Source organism: Nilaparvata lugens, chromosome 5, assembly GCF_014356525.2.
Source record: "Nilaparvata lugens isolate BPH chromosome 5, ASM1435652v1, whole genome shotgun sequence".
NCBI classification, from domain to species: domain Eukaryota; kingdom Metazoa; phylum Arthropoda; class Insecta; order Hemiptera; family Delphacidae; genus Nilaparvata; species Nilaparvata lugens.
Window position 1 is genome coordinate 67859382 of NC_052508.1, and position 23423 is coordinate 67882804.

A 23423-nucleotide genomic window follows, 5' to 3' on the forward strand; every position below is an offset into this window, starting at 1 on the left:
ATGTATAGTGAGATCCGCGTTATAAAGTCAGCAGCTGGTTAACATGGTCTTGTTATCATTGTCTGTAATTATTCGAATTTACAAAAAAATGAATAGTAGCGCTCACCGAATTTCCATCATTCAAAAATTTGAATAGTAGCGCTCATCGAATTTCCATCTAGCTGTTTACCTGGTTGACAATATTTGTAGTAGCATAAGTCTTCGGGGTGAATTACAGCATTTAATTTGGATTTTCGTTTAATAATAATCATTATTTCAAAAATAATTCAAGAATTCTTTTTATTCCAAAAAATTGTATTTCTTCCAATTCACAATATGAACGACATATCACAAATAAACGATAGGATAAAAAATTCACACATCTCAACAAGATGAAAAATAATTAACTGATAATTATTATTGTATACCAGTTAAAATATTCCAGTTATTGTATATTTTTATGTTGATTTCAATATCATCACCATTACAATGTATATGCTATACAAGAATACAATATCTATATTTGCCACAGAATAAAACAAGTTTACGATAGTCATCGTCAGTTTAACAATATTTTCATTTTTAAAATAATTGAGTCAATTTGTCACATTTATAAAATCATCACTATTTAGATACTCATCAGTTGAGTAAAACCCTCTAACCTTAAGCCATCCAGCAATAGTTCTTTTAAAAATGTTCAGCGGCTACAATCCAATGGATAAAGGCAGCTTGTTATACAGTTTACTTTGTAGATAACTGTGGCTTTTCAGTGTTTTGCTTAGTCCAACACTCGGTGTTACCAAGCCATCATGTCTTATATCAAATATGTATGAATAGTATCATTGGAAGTGAACTGATTGAAATTTTCCTTGGCATAAAACAAGTTTTGAAAAATGGAGATACATGCCAAAATCATTATTTTTAAATTTGTAAATAAGTTCTGATTGCCATTTAAACTAGTCTCATAGATGGAAAGTAATAAGGTAATGATTTATACAATTAACAATTATTGTATACCAGTTAATTTATTTCAGTTACTGTATATTTTTCTTTATGTTGATTGTCATTAGAACTAGTCTCTGAGATTAACCATTAGTTTCTATTTTACTAAACATCTTACACTATGAAAAATTATAAAACTTCAATTCATATTCACATAGTAGGCTACCCTTTTTCAAAATTTTTTATATAATCACTTCTATAAAAGTGTTTTGAAAAAACGGTACGGTAATATGTAATTATTTCTATATAAATCAACAAATCAAGTAGCCCTACCAAAACTATTAAACTTCAATTCATATTCACATAGTACCCTTTTTCAATACTTTTTTATAATCACTTCTATAAAAAAAGTTTTGAAAAAACGATGATACGAAATTATTCCTATATAGATTAACAATTCAAGTAGCCCTAACTTTATAAAACTTCAGTGCATCCATTGATGACCCAAATAGTTCTTAGATTATGAGAGCAGCAAACATTATATAGTCTGCAAACACTATCACAAATTGATTTTAAACTAGTTCAGAAGCGTGTTTCTCTTAGAGCTGCACATTGAAAGCTTAAACCAATGTACCTAGAATACATTTTTATTTATTATTCATTTTTTTATTTTATTTATTTATTGTATAAAATACTATAATCATAATACAATTATGACATTGGAGGAAAAACTAGGCTAAGCCTTTACTATTTCTCTCCAAAAATTTTGATAAAATGTTAATGTTGTCCAAAAGATAAGGTTATATAGTCACACACTGCTTCTACATTGTATTCTAGGTACCGGTACCTTGGCTTAAATTGAATCCAATCAGCTGTTGACTTGAACTCAAAATGAATCACTTTATAACAAATGATACTTGATATAGATTTAATCCAGTTTAAGATAAAATTTAGTTTAAACTGGCAATGTGCAAACGGCACTGACGTCTCTCTTAAAACTTACATAATCAATAGCATAATTTTTGTTGAAACTTTGGAGATTTTTGAACTGTTGAGTGGATGTAACGTGGGGGAATTCGGAAGTCTAATCCCACTTCAAACCTCGTGCAAATACGTTTGCAAGTAGGTACTCTTCAACTTCCAGAAGGTAGAAACCCTGAGATAACGATCACAATATCGTCTGCAGTCATTGACTACAAAGCTGCATTGGCGGCCTGTCCGCGAGAGATTATGTCGCTGATAATATTGAGGACGAGTCACAATAAATAAAACAGCTAGATTTGCGTACGGTAAGACTCTGAACAGCCGCTACCTGGGAACTTGGCTCAGGGTGGGCAGTCTCCCTGGCTACTTCAAGCTACCTGGTCTCTCTCTTGGTTGTTCATCATCGTTGTAATGGCACAGTGCATCTGTTTCTCTCAAATAGATCATGTATAATATATAATAAAGAAAAGAATTGGTTTATAAACGTACGGAATAGGAAATTCACGAATGACGCATCAAATCAAATCAAATCAAAGCTTATTCATCAAAAAACAATTACAATACAAATTAGAATATTATAACATTCAATACAATTAAAACAATGAAGTTTTATGCATTGAATAATTTCTTAATATGCATAGATAATTCAATTAATAAATATAAATGATATGTATTGGGGTATAAGTTATTAGTCAGTTAGTTATTATTTATTAGTAAGTTAGTAATCATCATGTCTGAACTACTGAACTGATTCATTTGAAATTTTGCATATAGATTCTCAATTCATCGAGGATGGTTATAGGCCTATTTCAAATTCTTCAAGAGATCAGTAAGTCAAGCTTTCAGTTTGTCAAGTTTTTAATTGGGCCCTTGAGGAGCACGGGTTGCCTGCTTACATAATATAAATATATAAAAGGTACAAAGGCGTAAGGCCTTAAGGCAGATTATAATACCTTGGAGGTAGAAAGGTAAAAGGACCTTCAAAGGTGCACTTTTATATTATATTATTGTATTTGGCCTCACTGTGTCCCATAGCGTCTAGCGTCATAGTGAAGTAGTGTTTATAGTGTTTGAAACTAAATTTAAGTGATTTTATTCTATATTTTGTGAATATTTGAAGTTTGGTTTTTGTTTTAACGGAATTTTCATTATCAATCTATCTAAATTTGAAATTATTTGTTTTATTCTGATTCATAGTTTCAGATTGAAGATTTGGTGTTGAAATTGAAGTGAACATAACCTACATAATATTTGGACGATTTGTGACAAAATCAGGAAATTGAAGAAGTTTTGGGCAATAGCCTGTTTTTTCTTTTCCGACTATTGTATTGTTCGCTCTATCTAATAAATAAATAAATAAATAAATAATTTCATCTTAAACTGGATTAAATCTATATCAAGTATCATTTGTTATAAAGTGATTCATTTTGAGTTCAAGCCAACAGCTGATTGAATTCAGTTTAAACTATAGTGGAGTCCACGTTATAAGAAGTCCATCTTTGGAGAAAGATAAGAGAACAGTGTTTCCGATTCTCTACCTTGCCACTACCCTCTATGGAGGATAACGGTTAACAGTATATCTGATGTAATAATAACTATATCCATCCTTGTTTGGAATAAATAATATATATTATATATTATTAGTCAAGAAAATATATTTTTCAATTACTAAATAATAGGTTTTCATAGTTGAGATTAAAAATATAATATAATTACAATATTATATTAAATATAATATAATTATATTTACAAATATAATATGAATACAATATATTATATTGTTATTTAATTATATTTTCTACATAGTTGAAAAACGATCAGGCAGCGTTGTGGAGCTATGAAAGGAAAGCTTTATCTGCTGTGACGAATGATAGACAAGGATAGCGACACCAATGCTAATCAAATACTGTGACATTATAACGTGGACCTCACAGACAAAGATTAAATAATAGGTTTTCATAGTTGAGATTAAAAATATAATATAAATACAATATATTATATTGTTATTTAATTATATTTTCTACATTGTTGAAAAACGATCAGGCAGCGTTGTGGAGCTATAAAAGGATAGCGTTATCTGCTGTGACGAATGATAGACAAGGATAGCGACACCAATGTTAATCAAATACTGTGACATTATAACGTGGACCTCACCAGATAAAGGTGTACCTATCAAGAAATTAAATATCCAAGTACCTTTTTTAACAAAATTTATTCACAACATTTTTCAACATATTTATTCCATTTTCAAGTGATTTTTTATCTCTTGATAAATAAGACTAGCCCTTACCAAAAAGTTGAAAAAATCATCTAAATTTAAAACTGTACTTTGTGAAAATAATTAGGGACTGAAAATCTTGTGAAGTGAACAACTACAAGATTTAACCTATTTCGGACTATGTGTAACCAACCTCATCTAAATCTGGGAGAGGAATAGCACAAGGTTACCTTATTTTTTCTCTCCCTATCATTTTGATGATGTACTTATTGTATGAATGAATGAATTTATTTTGCCAAAAACAAAATACAAAAATAAATATAAGAAATAAATAAAAAAGAATCCAATCAATAAAGAATAAAAAATCAAAGGTGAACCTTTATAACGCCTTTGGTTTAACTGTGCCTCATTGCAATTGGCGGTATTATAGAATCTGCTTCATCATAATATTAACACAGTTATGTAGGCTATATAAGTGGATTATAATTCAGATTGTGAATATAAATCTCTAATTTTGAAATATTTATGCGACAATTACTGACTGCTTGAGAGGAGTGTGTGTTTTGATATTGATTTCGGACATATCGCTTATTATTCCATAACCAGTGTGCACCTACCAGACATACTGCAGTTCATGTGTGTGTGTGTGGACTGTACACAATGGGATGCATTGTTCTTCGGACTACTGCTGTCTCTCTCCATCTTGTTCTTCTTCATCTCTTCCCTTCTCCTTGTTGCATACATCTTATTCTTCTTATTCATCTCACCGTTTGATTTTGCCTGACTGTGTGTGTTTGTGTGAGTGTGTACCCCTCAAAGGATCTCTTCCACAAAATACCCGCCGCAGAAGACAATGGTCTCATCTTTGCAGACGCGACACTCCTAACGAACATAGGCTACCCCTCAAATGTTCAGTGTTTCAGCGGTATTTTTATCCCTTTCTAATAATATGTCACCGGAAGAATATAACCGTGATCTCGAGTTTTTTATCGACTTCCGATCTAGATGATAACCCCTGTTCCAATTTCGTCTACCTCTTTTATTCTGGATTTTTCTCTGTGAACCGCCGCCGTATCACAACACACCTATTCTTTTGTCAACATCATTTTTGGAGCAAATACAAGACGGTTTTTGTTGACGGTCGTGAAAACACTTGAGCAATCATCACACATCAGCACTTCAAGCAACACCTCTCATCATTTCTTCCATTCAAATCATAATTACCCACTTTTTATCATTCATCTAATCTCGTATCAATGAGATAAATTTGAGATTTTAAGTTTTTTCAAGAGGAAATTTACAGTTAACTTTATCAATCAAGACATGATCCTTAATATTTGAAGATTAATCTATGATTAAAAGAATCTTCAGGTCTTTAGGATTTCAAATTAATTCAACATGAAATTCACAATTGAATAGGATTTAAGACATGATCCTTAATATTTCAAGATTAATCTATGATTTAAGGATCTTCAGGTCCTTGAGATTTTTAATACATTCAACAGGAAATTCACAATTGAATCTTATTTAACTAAGACATAATCCTCAATATCTCAAGATTAATCTATGATTTAAGGATCTTCAGATCCTTGAGATTGTTGATACATTCAACAGGAAATTCACAATTGAATCTTATTTAATATTAAGACATGATCCTTAATATTTCAAGATTAATCTATGATCTAAGGATCTTCAGGTCCTTGAGATTTTTAATTCATTCAACTGGAAATTCACTTTTGAATCTTATTTAATTAACACATGATCCTTAATATCTCAAGATTGATATATGATTTAAGGATCTTCAGGTCCTTGAGATTTTTGATAAATTAACAGGAAATTCCCAATTTATTGAATCTTATTTAACTAAGACATGATCCTTAATATTGGACAAAAATCGTGAAGTGTAAACATAACCTATCTTTCGACAATTTCTATCCAAATTTGGGAAAGGAACAGTTTTGGGCTTTAAGCCTGTTGTTCCTCTCCCAATCATTCATAGTTGAGAATGATATTGTATCTATCAATGTATAAATAAATAAATATTTCAAGATTAATCAATGATTTAAAGATCTTCAGGTCTTTGAGATTTTAAATTCATTCTACTGGAAATTCACTATTGAAACTTGATTAATCAAGACATGATCCATAGGATTTCAGATCATTAATCTAGGATTTAACTTTCAAGGATATTCATGACCTTGATATTTCAAATACATTCAAAAGGAAATTTACAATAATAAGAAAACAAAGATATTGTCAAATTTCAATTGTCAAAATCTTTGTTTTCTTATTATGGAGAGATTTCACAACATCACCATAAACTCTACTAATTTTAGGAAATTTACAGTTAAAAATGTATCAATTAAGACATGGTCCTTAATATTTGAAGATTAATCTATGATTTAAGGATCTTCAGGTCTTTGAGATTTTAGATTCATTCAACTGGAAATTCACTATTGAAATTTGATAAATCAAAACATGATCCATAGGATTTAAGATCATTAATCTAGGATTCAACTTTTTAGGATCTTCAGGTCCTTGAGATTTTTAACTCATTCAACTGGAAATTTACAGTTGAAACTTTATCAATCAAGACATGATCCTTAATATTTCAAGATTGATCTATGATTAAAAGAATCTACAGGTATTTGAGATTTCAAATTAATTCAACAGGAAATTTACAAAAGTTAATTAATTAAGGCTTGATCCATAAGATTTAAGATCCTTAATCTAGGATTCAACTTTTTAGGATCTTCAGGTCCTTGAGATTTCTAATTCATTCAACTGGAAATTCACTATTGAAACTTAATTAATCAATACATGATCCATAGGATTTAAGATAATCAATCTAGGATTCAACTTCTAAGGATCTTCAAGTCCTTGAGATTTTTAATTCATCCAAAAGGAAATTCACGATAGAAAAATTCAACCAAGACACGGAAAATATGTTTTAAATATTCATGTTTCCCCTAGTTGCTATTTGAAATGGTAACATCGTTTCAGGGTAGTCAACTCATCTGAAATATAATTGGTAATTGAAGAATTTTTTACCGTGTAGATAGTTAGGCTAAATGCTTAGATAATTTGGTACAAACTAATATAGTAGATACCGTACCAATTTTTACATGAATTGAACAATGTTTTACTTCACTTAATTTCAAATAGTTAACATTTTTATCGATTGTTTTTCTCATGTTATTAGAGAATGTAACAATCCTTTATTATAGGTAATGATAATTTTGTATGCAAATTTGTCATATTACAAATACAAGTTAAACGGAAGATCTTTCTCTTCAACTTACTTGATGTAAGTTCCAATCTTCCTTAATATAAGCACTTGAATATCATAAATTAATCAGTTAAATAACAATTCATATTCATATTGTCTTCCCTCAACAGAGTTTGAAGTTTCAATGTACGCTACATATTCTTGAGAAATGAAATAAGATCTTCATTTTTTATTAATTTATTTAATCATTTAATCAGTCATAAATAAAATATCATTCTTAACTCATTATGAATGATTGGGAAAGTAACAACATGCTTGAAGCCCAAAACTTTTCCTATCCAAGATTTTGATAGAAATATTCAAAAAATTAAGAATTATTTGAATATATTTTCTATAATTAAGGATTCAACTTTTAAGGATCTTGAGGTCCTTGAGATTTTTAATTCATTCAACAGGAAATTTACAGTTGAAACTTTATCAATCAAGACATGATCCTTAATATTTCAAGATTAATCTATGATTCAAAGGATCTTCAGGTCTTTGAGATTTTAAATTCATTCAACAGGAAATGAAACTTTGAAACTTTATCAATCAAGACATGATCCTTAATATTTCAAGATTAATCTATGATTCAAAGGATCTTCAGGTCTTTAAGATTTTAAATTCATTCAACAGGAAATGAAACTTTGAAACTTTATCAATCAAGATATGATCCTTAATATTTCAAGATTAATCTATGATTCAAAGGATCTTCAGGTCTTTAAGATTTTAAATTCATTTAACAGGAAATTCACTGTTGCAACTTTTAATCAATACATGTAAAATGTGTTTCAAATATTCATGTTTTGAATATTTACTATTTTGATTCTATTTTGATACTATTATGATTCCTCTCAATAATATTGAAGTGTACATCACTTTAATGAAAATAATTTAATGATATTAGATTCAGTCTCCATAAAGTTTTGAATTGTACAGTTTTTCCTAAATCATCCTTATTCTAGTAATTTTCATTTATTCATTTATTTCCACAATCACAATATCAAATTGATGATTGGGAGAGAATCAACAGGATAAACACAAAACTGTTTCTCTCTAATTTTGATAATAATAGTCAAAATATGGTTAATTATTATCATTAAACGAAAATCCAAATTAAATGCTGTAATTCACCCCGAAGACTAATGCTACTGCAAATATTGACAACAGGTAAACAGCTAGATGGAAATTCGATGAGCGCTACTATTCAAAAATTATTTGTCAGCCCGGGAATATAGTAGCGCTCATCGAATTTACATCTAGCTGTTTACCCTGTTGTCAATATTTGCAGTAGCAGAAGTCTTCGGGGTGAATTACAGCATTTAATTTGGATTTTCGTTTAATAATAATAATTAATTCATTAGCATTTGAATAATAGCAATATCTCAGTAATTTCCATCTGTAAATATGGTTATGTAAACACTTTAATTTATCTTTTTCATCTCTTCTATTTCATTTTATGCGTTTCTACATGTCCCATATTCCAGTGAATTTGCTGCTAGGCCGAAGTCTATTTGGTTCCACCTTTTTCCATTCCAAAAAAACGTCCCTCATCAGACACATTATCCGCTATTCTTCGAAACTGGAACGCAAATGAAACTTGACACGTCGTGTCAAACGGAATAAAGACAGAAAACACCCGCCCTATCACCTTGCTCTTTCCCACCATTTTTTCCCTCGAACATTCCCCACAATTGAAAATAATAGATATCGTGCTCCACAAGAGAATGCCGCTGTTTTTCCACGACTCGAATAAAAATAAATGAAGGGATAGAAAGAGATGGATGGACAGAATGGGAGAGGGTTTTATAAAGATGGAGAGAGAATGAAAGAGGGTGGCTTTCTTGTCTAGAAACCCAAGGCGGGCCTTTGAGCCACTGTACGCAATGTGCTGACATTAAACATCCTACCTCAGCTCAGAACACAAGTACTTGTTCTCATTCTTGAATACATTTGAATATTTCTATGCTTCGACTTTGACTCATCCACACACACAAACACACACACACACACACACACACACACACAAACACACTATCACACACACTCTCCGCTTTCATTTCAGAAAAAACGACTCTTTATCTTGATTCTGTATTGATTCATAGCATACTTCTCATCCAGTATAAATAAAAATAGAATCAGTTTTGAACTATTTCCGACACTACAGTATAATTTTTGAATATTAGTTAATAAAACTAGTAATCACATGTGGTGCGCTTTCGGATTTTTATCTTTGTCTGTCCATCTTCAACACTGATTGAAGAAGTTTCACAAACTGATTGAAGAAGAAAATTCCACTGTAGGCTTGGCCTCCTCCACAGCACTCCTCCAAGCATCTCTATGAACCATGACCTTGCCCGTGTGATCACCTGGACGGAGAATAATGGTTTAAAAATTAATGAGAGCAAATCGCAGGTCATGGTTGTAGGTCACTCAAGACTCTTGACTAGACTAAGCCTTAATGACTTACCCCGCATAAGAATAAACAATGTTCAACTTGACTACAGCACCAGGGTGAAGAATCTTGGTTTGACTTTTACAAATACTCTCGACTGGACAGACCATGTAAACTCGACCAGTAACAAAGTTGTAGCTGGGATTAACTCTTTGAAAAGGATTGGACACCTTTTACCTTTTCCTACTAAAATCATGTTAGTTAAAACATTGATATTCCCCTTTTTTTCTACTGTGACTTAGTGACTATGGACATGACTGTTCAACTTACTCAGAGATTGCAGCGCGCTCAGAATTACTGTGTGCGCTTCATCTTTGGTTTACGACGTGACGAACATATTACTCAATACTTTGGACAGCTCAAACTTTTAAGACTGCACGAATACAGGAGTCTCCATGCACTCATGTTCCTCTTCAAACTCTTGAAATCTCGGTCTCCCAATTACTTGGCAGCAGGGTTCGCTTCATGGGTGATGTTGGCAGGGGTGGGACGCGTCATGGAGCTTGCTCATTGTCCGTTCCAATTCACAGAACTGAGCTATATAATAAGTCATTCCATGTTAGTGCGATTAGATTATGGAATTCACTGCCAGCTCATATTAGGCTGCTTGACAGTCAACGCCGGTTCAGTGCGGCTGTCGTGGCGTGGATCAGGGAGGGAGGGCTTAACTAGGCGGTTTTACTCTATGTTCTTTAGAGGTGTGAGTGTAAGTGTGATTGTGTGGGTGTGTGTGTGTGTGTGTGTGTGAATGTTTTGTGTGAGTGAGATTTATTCACTATTAAGATTTCTTGCTTTTAGTTTTCTCTTTTTTTTTCCTCTTGATTTATTCAATTTGTAGCAAATTGATTTAGTAGTTTCCTTATAATTTTTAATTATCATTTAATTTCAAATTGTAATGTATATTGTTATTTCTATGTTACTTATCATCGTGGGTTAAATGGAAGAGGGGGCTTCTATTGCCTCAATTTCGCCCACATCACTTTTATTGTAAAGTGTAAATAAAAGTCATTTATCTATCTATCTATCTATCTTCTATAAATCTTGTCCATCCTCTATAACCCATTTCTGATCTCATCTTCCAATCGTATTCGCGATATAAGCTAGTAGCTTTTAAACATTTAAGGTTTCAATCATTAGAATTAAACTTGTTTTATTTTGGTCCTTCAAAATAATTCCTTCAATATGTGAATTTTTCTATTTTGAAGATAATAATGTGAAAATTTCTTCTATGTTTGGTTTAGAAGCTTCTAAATTTAAAAATCTTCTTCTTCTTCTTATTTGGCATTACAACCCAGCGCGGGTCACAGCCTCCCTAAATTTAAAAATCTACATTGTGAAAATAATTAAGAACTGAAAATTTTGTGAAGTGGAGAATTACAAGACTTGACCTGTTTCGGACTATGTGTAACCTTATCTAAATTTGGGTGAGGAATAGCATAAGGTACAGTACTTATTTTTGTCTCCCTATCATTTTTAATGATGTACTTATTGTATGAACCAATGAAGAATCATTGAAATCAGACTGCAATGTCGAAACTTGAGTAGGCCTACTGAAAAGTGATTGATATTGTATTTGCAGCATGGAACATTTTTATGGTAATTAAACAATAAAATTTGATTGGATTTTTTTCAATATTGCCAACGAAAGTAGAAGTTTACTTGCGTTGTAGGAAGTTCTCCATGATTTGAAATTGTTTGAACTTTTCATTTGAAAATAAATAAAAACTGTCGAACTTATTTTAATTATTAAATATTATTTTAAACATTTTATTAATATTCTATTTTAAAATATTATTTGAATTTAATTTTGATTGAACTTATTGAATTTTGATTTTTGATGAATAATGAATTTATTTTATTATTATTATTATTATTATTATTATTATTTATTAATTTATTTATTCATTTATTTATTATTATTATTATTATTATTATTTATTATTTATTATTTATTATTATTATTTATTATTTATTATTATTATTATTATTATTTATTATTTATTATTATTATTTATTATTTATTTATTTCATTGACAATTACAAATCATAATTACAATATAATATGATTGGGAGAAGACAACAGGCATAGCCCAAAACTGTCTTCTCCCAAATTTTTACAAATAAAAGTTTCAAAAAAGAATGAGGATATAATTCCACTTTTCACTTCAAAGAGTCCAATTTCTACTTCAAAACTAATGACTAAACTAGAAATTTTAAATTTTGATATTTAAAAACTAATTAAAAACAAAAATATTTCACTCAAATCTCTACAAATTGGAAATTTTTGAGTAATTTGCAAAATTTTGAGCCAGAAAAGAAACTTAACTTCACTATTAGCACAGCCAAATATTGCCAAATACAAGAAATATTTTTACAAACAAAATAATCATTAAATTACAAGTTATTATTTGAAAGTATATTGATAGTTTAATAAACTGAATATTGTATGTTGGTTACAGAACGTTCGACCGCGAACGACAGAGCATATACGAGTTCCTAGTGGTGGCGACGGACGGAGGTCGTTACGACGCACGTTCGCAGAAGGTTCCCGTGCAGATCATGATCGGCGACGTGAACGACAACAAGCCTATGTTCACGCGCTACCCGTTCACGGCCGACGTGGCCGCTTACACGCAGCCGGGCCACGACCTGTTGCGGGTGACCGCAAGCGACAACGACCAGGGAACGAATGCCGACATTGTGTTCAGTCTCATCAACGAGCCGCCCGCGAACAAGTTCCGTATCGATCCGAACAGCGGGGTCGTCACGGCTGCTGCCAGTCTAGCTATGGAGTCGGGGAAGATGTTTCATCTCGAGGTAAGTGTCCTCTCACTTTCTACTAAATACTCAATAATAGGACTTACCTATTCTACTCCTACTGGCGAACAAGTGTTTCATTTATGCTAGTAATTCTTCACCTCCAGCCGTATTTTACAGATAGTTTATATAGATATTTAGAATTATAATTATTGTTTTTTTTTTATTGTCACATCTTTGTACTGTTTTCTGTGTTTTGGTGAAATGGGAAAAAAAAGATTGAATTGAAAAAAATAAACCATTGCTAACAAATCACATATCATAATCAGAAATAAGTGTAATACTAGGGTCATTTTATTGAACCTCCGATTAAATAAATATTCTTGTCACGAATATTGTCATTAGACATAGGTTTCGCGTAAACATTATATATTTATTTAATCATTTTTATAATTTTTGTATTCAATTGAGATAATAGATTTGATGAAAATAATAGAAACTAGGAGAGCAGAAGAAGTTCGAGAAGTGAGAGGAGAGAGATATGGCTCAGGATGAGTGTTAGAAGAAGGTGGATGGAGGAGTAATAATTAAAATTCATATCATTTGATAAAAACAATATAAAAAATAATATGTCATAATTGTCAATAAATCAGTGGTTTTTTGACAATTTCTTAGTCTTTTTCATTCAATAAAAAATAATAATAAAGGGTACTACTAGTTTTTATATTGCTTTTATTAATTTGTACAAAAGTAGCTCATATAAGTGAAGTTAGTGTTTTCATACTATTTTTATAGAAAGAATTATTTTTCACCAAAAGTTACTTACATTTATGATTAATCTCCAACATATTTGTCATGAAGGTTGAGGCATTTCTCATACCAGTAGACAGATCAACCTACAAAAACAATCTTCATAAAATGCTGCCGCTAAATGATTGTAATTGGTCTATGAAGCTGTGTTGAATTATCTTTTTTTCTTTAGGGATACTTTTGATATAAATAAGAATATAAATCTGAGCACCCTTTGAAAATGTCATTAGTAGCCGAAACATGTCGTGACGAAATAATTTAAAAGGGTACCCAGTTTTATAATTTTATTTATATTTATATTATTTGATTTGCTGGGGAAGTCGTTTAATTATACCAGCACAGTGAGTCCGAGCTGTCATGCATCATAAGTCATTTTAGAACAAGTCATTTATAATTTTGAACAATTTATATTACATCAGATATACTGGTATAAGCTATCTTCTGTAGAAGGCAGTGGCAAGGCAAAGAATCGGCAACGATGTTCTCTATCCACTGCCATTACAACGTGGACCTCACAATAGACGATTTTCCTCCTTTCATTCTTTTCAACACACCCACTGCACCATTAAGTCTATTATCTTTTATTTATTTATAAAGTAGAGTTATAGTACCCCTTGAAATTAATGAAATAATAGATTAAGAATAGACAAATTATAACAACTTGTTTCAGTATCAGTGTTCACACCATCGTTCACAGTGTTCAATGAAACTAGTTGTTATAATTTGTCTATTCTTAATCTATTATTTTATCAATTTCAAAGGGAACTATAATTCTATTTTATAAATACAAGAAAGTAGCCCTGAATTCATACATTTTAAGAAGATATGGAACTACCTATTATTTTTGTATTTGTGTTTGATATTTGTATTTTGATTGTATTGTTTTTGTATGTTGATTGTATTTCGTTTGTGATTAAGGTGTTGGCGACGGACAAAGGAAACCCACCACAAAGTGCCACCGGATTGGTGGAGATTCGTGTGGGGGAGTGGCCTGACTCATCACCCGCACTCAGGTTCCAGAATGCTTCCTATTCCATTCATATTCCGGAGAATTCACCTGCCGGCAAGGAAGTGCTACAGGTAATGCTCCCAAAACTATATCATTCTTTTCTACTCACAGATATGATGATGACTCACCATCAATCTATGGTTTGTGATTGTCGAATGGACGAATGAAAAAGCCCGGTTGCTAGAGCAATTTTATTTAATCTGATGGAACAAGCTTTTTCAAATCCATTTTTGTTTAAGATATTGATATCTTTCTTTTCTTCTTACAGATATGATGATGACTCATAATCATTCTATGGTTTGTGATTGTGGAATGGACGGATGAAAAAGCTTGGTTCTTAAAGCAATTATTTTATCTGATGGACCCAGCTTATTTCAGATCAATTTGTTTAGAAACATAACAAATATGCAAGTAGAAAGTGAGAGAAAGAGATCTTCCCAATATCGTTGTTTAAAAGACTCTGCTATTCATCATTTATTCATTTTTGGGATGAAGAACAAACCATGTAATTTTGTAATAATTGAAAGGGAACAACAGGGAGCATGCTCAGACAAAAAATGTGTAAAAAAATATATTTTGCAGATGGAAAGGAATAAGAGATATTCATTTAATTGACAGCATAAAATTTGGTTCTATGTTCAATAGTTGATATCGGGGCACCGAGCTTCGCTCGTTATTTTTATTTATTTATAAATAGAACACAATTATCTAAAATGATCGTGTTTTTATTTCACAGCTGGCTATACGTCAGCTTATGAATTTCGGGGATGCGATATTTTGATTTTCCACAGAATCACTCGCTCACTTTTTACTATCCACAGACGACGAAAGTCTCAGCTGTTTCAGCCAAGGATGAATTATCCTTTTAATGTCATTCAGCGAGTTTTCCCAAGGATGAGACCTAGTGCAATCGAATTTTTATATCATGAACCTACTATGTTCCAAATTTCGTGGAAATCGTTAGAGCCGTTTTCGAGATCCGTTGAACATGAATAACTAGATATAAAAATACAGAAATTGCTCACTTGATATAACGGGAATTTATTTTTGGGATGAAGAACAAACCATGTAATTTTGCAATGATTAAAAGGGAACAACATGGAGCATACTCAGACAAAAAATGTGTAAAAAAATTATATTTTGCAGTTGGAAAGAAATAAGAGATATTCAATTAATTCTTTGGGGTAATAGACAGCATAAAATTTGGTTCTATGTTCAATAGTTGATATCGGGGCACCGAGCTTCGCTCGTTATTTTTATTTATTGATAAATAGAACACAATTATCTAAAATGATCGTGTTTTTATTTCACAGCTGGCTATACGTCAGCTTATGAATTTCGGGGATGCGATATTTTGATTTTCCACAGAATCACTCGCTCACTTTTTACTATCCACAGACGACGAAAGTCTCAGCTGTTTCAGCCAAGGATGAATTATCCTTTTAATATCGTTCAGCGAGTTTTCCCAAGGATGAGACCTAGTGCAATCGAATTTTTATATCATAAACCTACTATGTTCCAAATTTCGTGAAAATCGTTAGAGCCATCTTCGAGATCCGTTGAACATAAAAATAACCAGATATAAATATAAATAATCAGATATAAAAATACAGAAATTGCTCGCTTAATAATTATAATAGGATCTATTCATTTTTGGGATGAAGAACAAACAATGTAATTTTGTAATGATGTAAGAAATAAGAGATATTCATTTAATTCTTTGGGGTAATAGACAGCATAAAATTTGAATTTATGTTTAATTGACTGAGCGAAGTGAGGTCCAAGATTCAAGTCGACGGTTTGGCATTTCTCTTAATGTTTAAATGTTTATATGTTGCGCATTTACGGCGAAACGCGGTAATAGATTTTCATGAAATTTGACAGGTATGTTCCTTTTTAAATTGCGCATCTACGTATATACAAGGTTTTTGAAAAATTTTGCATTTCAAGGATAATATAAAAGGAAAAAGGAGCCTCCTTCATACGCCAATATTAGAGTAAAATCAGACTATAGAATTATTCATCATTAATCAGCTGACAAGTGATTACACCGATGTGTGGAGAAGCCAGTCTATTGCTGTATTTCCATTAGGTCTATAGTTTCAATCAGGTACTTGTGGATGAGAATACTGCGTAAGGTCTACTGTTCACATAACTACTAGTAGCTATTAATTAGGTTTATTCTACTGTATTACATTGATAATTTGATGTAAAACCTATAATATTTTCTGTTATTCTGTGCAGATGATTCGCTTGATTAATTTTCTACATCATTAAAGTTGGGTCTCTGTTAAATAATTATCAATTATCCTATTATATTGAGCGAGTAATTTCTGTATATATTTTTATATTTACTTATTTATATTTTTTTATTTTTGATTATTTATATTTATGGTAATTTATGTCCAACGGATCTCGAAAACGGCTCTAACGATTTTTACGAAATTTGGAACATAGTATGTTTATGATATAAAAATTCGATCGCACTAGGTCTCATCCTTGGGAAAACTCGCTGAACGACATTAAAAGGATAATTCATCCTTGGCTGAAACAGCTGAGACTTTCGTCGACTGTGGATAGTAAAAAAGTGAGTGAGTGTGTGATTCTGTGGAAAATCAAAATATCGCATCCCCGAAATACATAAGCTGTATTGCCAGCTGTAAAATATAAGCACGATAATTTTAGAGAATTGTGTTCTGTTTATCAATGAAAAAAAAATATCTAGTGAAGCTCGGTGCCCCGATATTATTGTATTAAATTGATCATTACATCTAAAATCTCTAAAATTCCTCGATTTTTGTGCAGGTTTCGGCGGTTCGTAGCGACGGACGACGACAGAGAGTGCAGTACAGCTTCGGTTCGGGCAACGATGACATGTTGTTTGATATCAACTCCAGCACAGGTGTGATTGAAGTGCGCGATGAACGAAACCTGGACTTTGAGACTAATCCCATCATGAAGATGGTGGTGGTGGCACGGGCCGAGGGGGGCGCAGGGGGCGTGCCCCTCTTTGGCTACTGCGAGGTGGTCGTTCATCTCACCGACCAGAACGATAATGTGCCGAGGTTCACCCAGCTGGAGTACACCGCTGCCGTCTGGGAAGGAAACAATAAGGGCACTTTTGTCATTCAGGTCAGTCGAATTCGAATTCAAACATTAAATCATATCAAAAACCTTCTTTCTTCCACAATAATAAATAATATATTATATGAAAAACACAAGAAAAACATAGGGAGCTATGTGACTCAGTGGTCGCGCTGATAAGCTATCGCTCATGGCGCGTAAAGACTTCTTGATCAGCTGATGCTACGCTTGTTAGATCTGTACCTTACAGTTTCTGTACAAATACAGATATAATCAGCTGTTGAAGAGTGAAATGTGTGTGTTCGTAGCGCACAAGTCTTTATGCAGCTATATATAATGACTAGCCGTCAGGCTCGATTCGCTCGCCATATCCGTCTAGCCAGGGGGCTCCGCACCCTGGACCCCCGACTGGATCGTCCAAGAATGAGATCAGCAGGCTCGCTTCTCTCGCCTGCATTTTTCATTTGAGCATTTTTATCATATGTTAGGACAATCCAGTTGGGGGTTCAGACTAAACGTCTGGCTAAACGGATATGGCAAGCGAAGCGAGCCTGACGGCTAGTAATATAATATTCCCAGGATTGAAGTAGCAGCGCCCAATCAATTATTTTTCCGCGATAAATGCATTTAAATCTTCAACTTGGTGCCAACCTAACAAAGTCAACTCAACTTAATGCCAACCTGACAAAATTATTAATTTAGTTGTCAGTTAACAACTGTTTCGAAGAGGTACTCTATCTAGATTATAGTTCTATAGTAAGATATGATATGGAAATTTCATTTGTAATTAAGAGATTGGGAGAAGAAAAATATACATGCTAAAAGACGAACTTTAAACCCTTAAAAACAACCCTTAGAGTTAAAATATTGCCAAAAGATTTCTTAGTGCGCCTCTAAAGGGCCAACTGAACATACCTACCAAATTTGAACGTTTTTGGTCCGGTAGATTTTTAGTTATGCGAGTGAGTGAGTGAGTGAGTCAGTCAGTCAGTCAGTCAGTCAGTCAGTGAGTGAGTGCCATTTCGCTTTTATATATATAGATTTGAGAATCATGAGCGCGTTAGAAGGGTAACTTGAGCCAACTCCTCTTAACATGTTGCAGAATCACCATTCGTGAGTTGCTAAATCGCTTCCCAGTGATTCGGAACCCACCTAAAACTATAGGTTCATTCATCTCTCATTACCATTCACCTTATCACCCACGCACAAGCCTAGAGCTCATGGGGGCATCACTCTCAGGAAAAAAATTAGTCTAGTATCTGAATTAATAATTTTTTTGGATACTGTATTCCAAAGTAAATATTTGAAAAACACTCACTTTAAGTTTGGATGAAAAATGAGGAATGCATTTCAGTTCTAAGGAGGAGCTTCTTTAGCTCCTATCACCACTCCTAAGGAGTGAAATTCATTCCTCATATCTTATCCAATAGTAATTTATTGTTTTTTCCAGATATTTACTCTAAAGCACAATGTTCAAGCTACAATAGAGTAAATATGAAATGGTTCGTCATGAAAAACAGCAAAAAAAAAATTGAAAATTGAAAATCATTTTCAAAAAAAATCGTAAATTTGCAATTTCTTACAGCATTCATAGATTTTTGGCTTTTCATAGTGAGGAAAGTCAATATTGAATCATATTTGTTTGTAAACGATTAAGTCTAATATATGAAAAGTTTTAGTATCTCACAAAAAACAGTATCCAAAATTCTCTTTCTTTCGAGAATTCATCATTCTTATATGATTGAAGATATTCTTTTTATTTTACACTAGACACAGAGATGTTGTGGAATTATTATTTATTTTATTTATTTACAATGCAAATGACACAAATGTTATAACATTGAAAGATGAAATAATAAGGTAGTCCTTGTGCTATTTTTCTTTCAAATTTATATGTGACAAAGTCCAAGATAAGGTTAGAATTTCACAAGAGTGAATCACAGGCGTGAACAAGGCTTTTCAATTTGTTGAAACGTGTAATAATGAAAATAATAAAGTGGATCTGTTTCTAATAAAGTATTTCAATAGGCCTCTTGAATTGTGAATTACTAATGAAATAATTTCATAGTACCTCAAAACTCTTTTATAAACTTTCGAAAAAAAGCTTAAATGCTTTTTTATTAAGGTGGAAGGAACTGATAATAATAATTGACACAACAGTAAATTGAATATCTCGATAGGATCATGTCACCATCTATGATTTCGTATGTATTCAATTTTTTCTTCAATTATATGATTCTAAAAATAATGATAATAGTATAAATATTAAAATGATATAATTATGAATAAACTAATTGAAATTTAATTTTAATTAAGTAATAATTATTATTCCCTTAATCATGATTTTTAAAATTTAATAATTGAAATTTTTGGTGCAGGTATCAGCCACCGACATGGACCAAGGACAAAACTCTAGACTGTTATACCACATAGTCGACGGTAACCATGACAACGCCTTCGTGATTGAGCCGCCATTTTCGGGTCTCGTGAAGACCAACATTGTGCTAGACAGAGAGATCAGAGACACCTATCGACTGACGGTGATCGCAACCGATGAGGGAATCCCGCAGATGACTGGAACATCGACGATTCGCATCAATATCGTTGACGTCAACGACAACCAGCCCACGTTTCCGCCGCACAGTGTCATCAGTATTAGTGAAGGTGAGAATAGAATCGAATATAATACAATATAATAGAAAATAATAGAATATAATATAATATAATATAATATAATATAATATAATAGAATATAATATAATATAAAAGAATATTTTCTTTATTGAACACAGCAAAACGAAACATCATGCAGTTGAATATCGTCACTAAAATCTAATACTAGAAGTTCTGTGAACAGTAGACCTCACGCAGTTATGTCATCCACAAGTATCTAATGTCACCTGTTCTAGTTCAGTTGAATCACAATTCACAGTTGAATTTATCCTTAAAAACTGTTATTTGTTTTCTCCAAGATCAAAAACTCACTTATGTTAATAAACTCAGTTCACGTTTGAATTTGTATCCCATATGATAATAATTTATCCAGTTCCGTGATAATCTTTCCATCTGATAAAAATATTTCTAAATTAATTTTGTCAATCAAGAATATTATGATTTCTTCAGCATTATTTAGTTCATTTAATCATTTTTTATTTTATTTTCTATCACCTATTAAATTTGTTTTTCAAATGTGATAAAAAATATAAAATATAAAATATAAAATATAAAATATAAAATATCATAAAAAATATTGAAACCTACCTTATAGAAAAAGACACGGCCAGACATCTGTGTAATGCATGCAATGAATAATCCACTAGTCAGCTGATTGATTATGAATAATTCTATAGTCTGATTAATCCTAGATGATATATAATTATAGTGATATCTGATTATGGAGGAATTCCTTTTCTTATCCTTAAAATGCAAAATTTCAAAAAAAACCTTGTGTATACATCGACGCGCAGTTAAAAAGGGAATATTCCTGCCAAATCTCATAGAATTCTATCAACGCGTTACATACAGACAGACAAAAGAAAATTCAAGTTAAAACATAGACCTCACTATGTTCGGTCAATTAATACACATAATAAATTAGAAGCCAAAAAATACAATTTCAATATAACATATTTGAAACAAAACAATGTATCATTCATCACATGATAAAATAAAGATAGTGAAATAACTACAGCTTGTTTTCCAAAGCAACTAGTTTCTTTCACTATAATTAAGTGTTTGTTGACCTAGCAATGTTGTGTTTTGTTTCATGGGATTCATAAGTATTTATTTATTTCTACAAAATTGCTTGTATCACTCATACACCTTTTGAATATGTAAAATCTTCATACTTTGCTCTGTTCCAGTCGGTTTTAGGGTATGGTCTGGTGTTTCGGGGCAATGCTACCAGAATTGGAGAGATATTAATTATACAGAAGAGAGCAATCAGGATAATGAGTAGAGCTGATAGAATAGCTCACTGTAAGCCACTTTTTATTGAGCTTGGATTTTTTACGGTGTTGAATCTCTATATATCCAGTAGCTTTGTTCACACTCATAAGTGTAGGGATACGCTCCAATGTAGATCGATGTAAAGCACAGTACTTTAAATATACACTTTTTACTTCGAAATGAAGGTATTTTTGATGTTAAAAAGTCCAAATATATTCAAAACCGAAACAAATAATTATTATGATTATTGATGTTGACTCGGTAATATCATAGAGAAACAATAGCGTAAGTAGATATCCCTTGGTATAGGGCGTTTATGTCGCAACTTTTACTGTTATCTCAAGCCGATTACTGTCGATTATTGTCAATTTTTACTGTTTTGTTGGGGTGAAAGGTATGAACGGCACAATTTGAAAGACTACCAGCGTCACACAGCTGCATGGGAAAGAACTACGTGAACTGTCGGCTTGAGATAACAGTAAAAGTTGCGACATAAACGCCCTATACCATGGGATATCTACTTAGAGAAACGATACTCAATGGTAATATCTTGTATTCTGATGTGGCCGATACAGATTGTAGAGGGTTTGTCTGTGATAATAAAAATATTTGAATTTAATGTTAGTAATGAGGAATCTGGTTTTTTTGCAGGTAAAGAAGTGGGCAGCGTAGTGACGTCAGTGACGGCGAACGACGTTGACACGAACCCGGCGCTGACCTACAGTCTGACGGAGGACGCCGACGCAGAGGGACTGTTCAGCATAGATCGGTTCAGCGGCAAGGTCACACTTTGTCGCAGTCTCGACTTCGAGACACGCAACGTGTACCGGCTGCGAATAACCGCCTCCGATACGGCGCATACTGCGCATACTGTGCTCACAGTCAACGTCACAGATGACAACGACAATGCACCCGTTTTTGTGCAGTCTAGTTACCAGGCTGTTTTGCCAGGTACGTACCAAAACCCCTCTAATTATTCTACCATCTAACTTTATCCTACCAGGGTGTTCTGCCAGGTACTTCCCAAAACCACTTCAATTATCCTACCCTTCAGTTACCTTTAAATTATCTCTGATTCTTCTAAAAATATAGAAGTCAGAGAGGTGCAAAAGTAGGTCAAAATATGAGACAATTCCAAGAGCCAAGTCACATGAGACGTTTTTTTCAGTTAGCAGGACAACACAGGGGAGTCCGTAACTGGAAAAAGCAGGCAGTGGATCACTACCTCCATAAACAGGCTAAAATACACTGGAAAACAGGTTAAAATAGACTCTAAAACAAGCTAAAAACAGGCTAAGATAATATAAATTCAAAAATAGGCAAAATTCAGGCTAAAATACACTTGAGAACAGACTAAGTACAGACTAAACAAAGCCATAGCGCATTCTGATGACATCAGCACAGGTAGGGCTTCTACACCAATGAAAATTTGTAGATTTCAGCTGATCTATATCAGCTAGTGTTTTTATTGGTATAGGAGCCCTTCCTGTGCTGACATCACACGAATGCACTACGGCTTTGTTTACGGAGGTAGTGAATGGATCAGGAGAGATGGAGAGGCTTTGTGAGGGAGGTCAAGGGTTGTAGCGACCTGTAGAGCTGAGAAGTAAATAAGTACGACAAGACAGGAAGCTAACTCTAGACGCCAACCCAACCAGCCAATCGGAAAGCATCCTATCCTGTCGTACCGATTGAAAAAACGCCTCTTGTGGCTTGGCCCATATACTCTGGGAAGCTATAACTAACAAACAAAGGTAGAATATTCACAGTTGGTTTATCACTGCAAATTGCTTTGAAACTTGTTTAGGATGCTCCTGCAATGCGAACGTGACCTTGTCATCAAGGTCTTTGCATGCAGTATTTTATTTCGTGCATTAATTATGGTGTATTTTTGTAAAACAGTGTAGCTGTGCTAGATTACATTCCATCATCCTATAATGAGAATTAATACAATTAGTATTATCAGCAA

At 32.6% G+C, this 23423-nt stretch overlaps 1 protein-coding gene across 1 annotated transcript in view; it reads left to right on the plus strand.

Annotated features, from left to right (window-relative positions):
- LOC111047863 (protein dachsous-like) overlaps positions 1-23423 on the plus strand; it is a gene marked incomplete in the record, with an annotated part of 507664 nt that overhangs the window by 475543 nt on the left and 8698 nt on the right. Inside the window, 5 exon segments of the mRNA XM_039429132.1 lie at positions 12306-12663; positions 14332-14493; positions 17228-17554; positions 19885-20170; positions 22106-22405. Coding sequence (XP_039285066.1) covers positions 12306-12663; positions 14332-14493; positions 17228-17554; positions 19885-20170; positions 22106-22405 — 1433 coding nt within the window.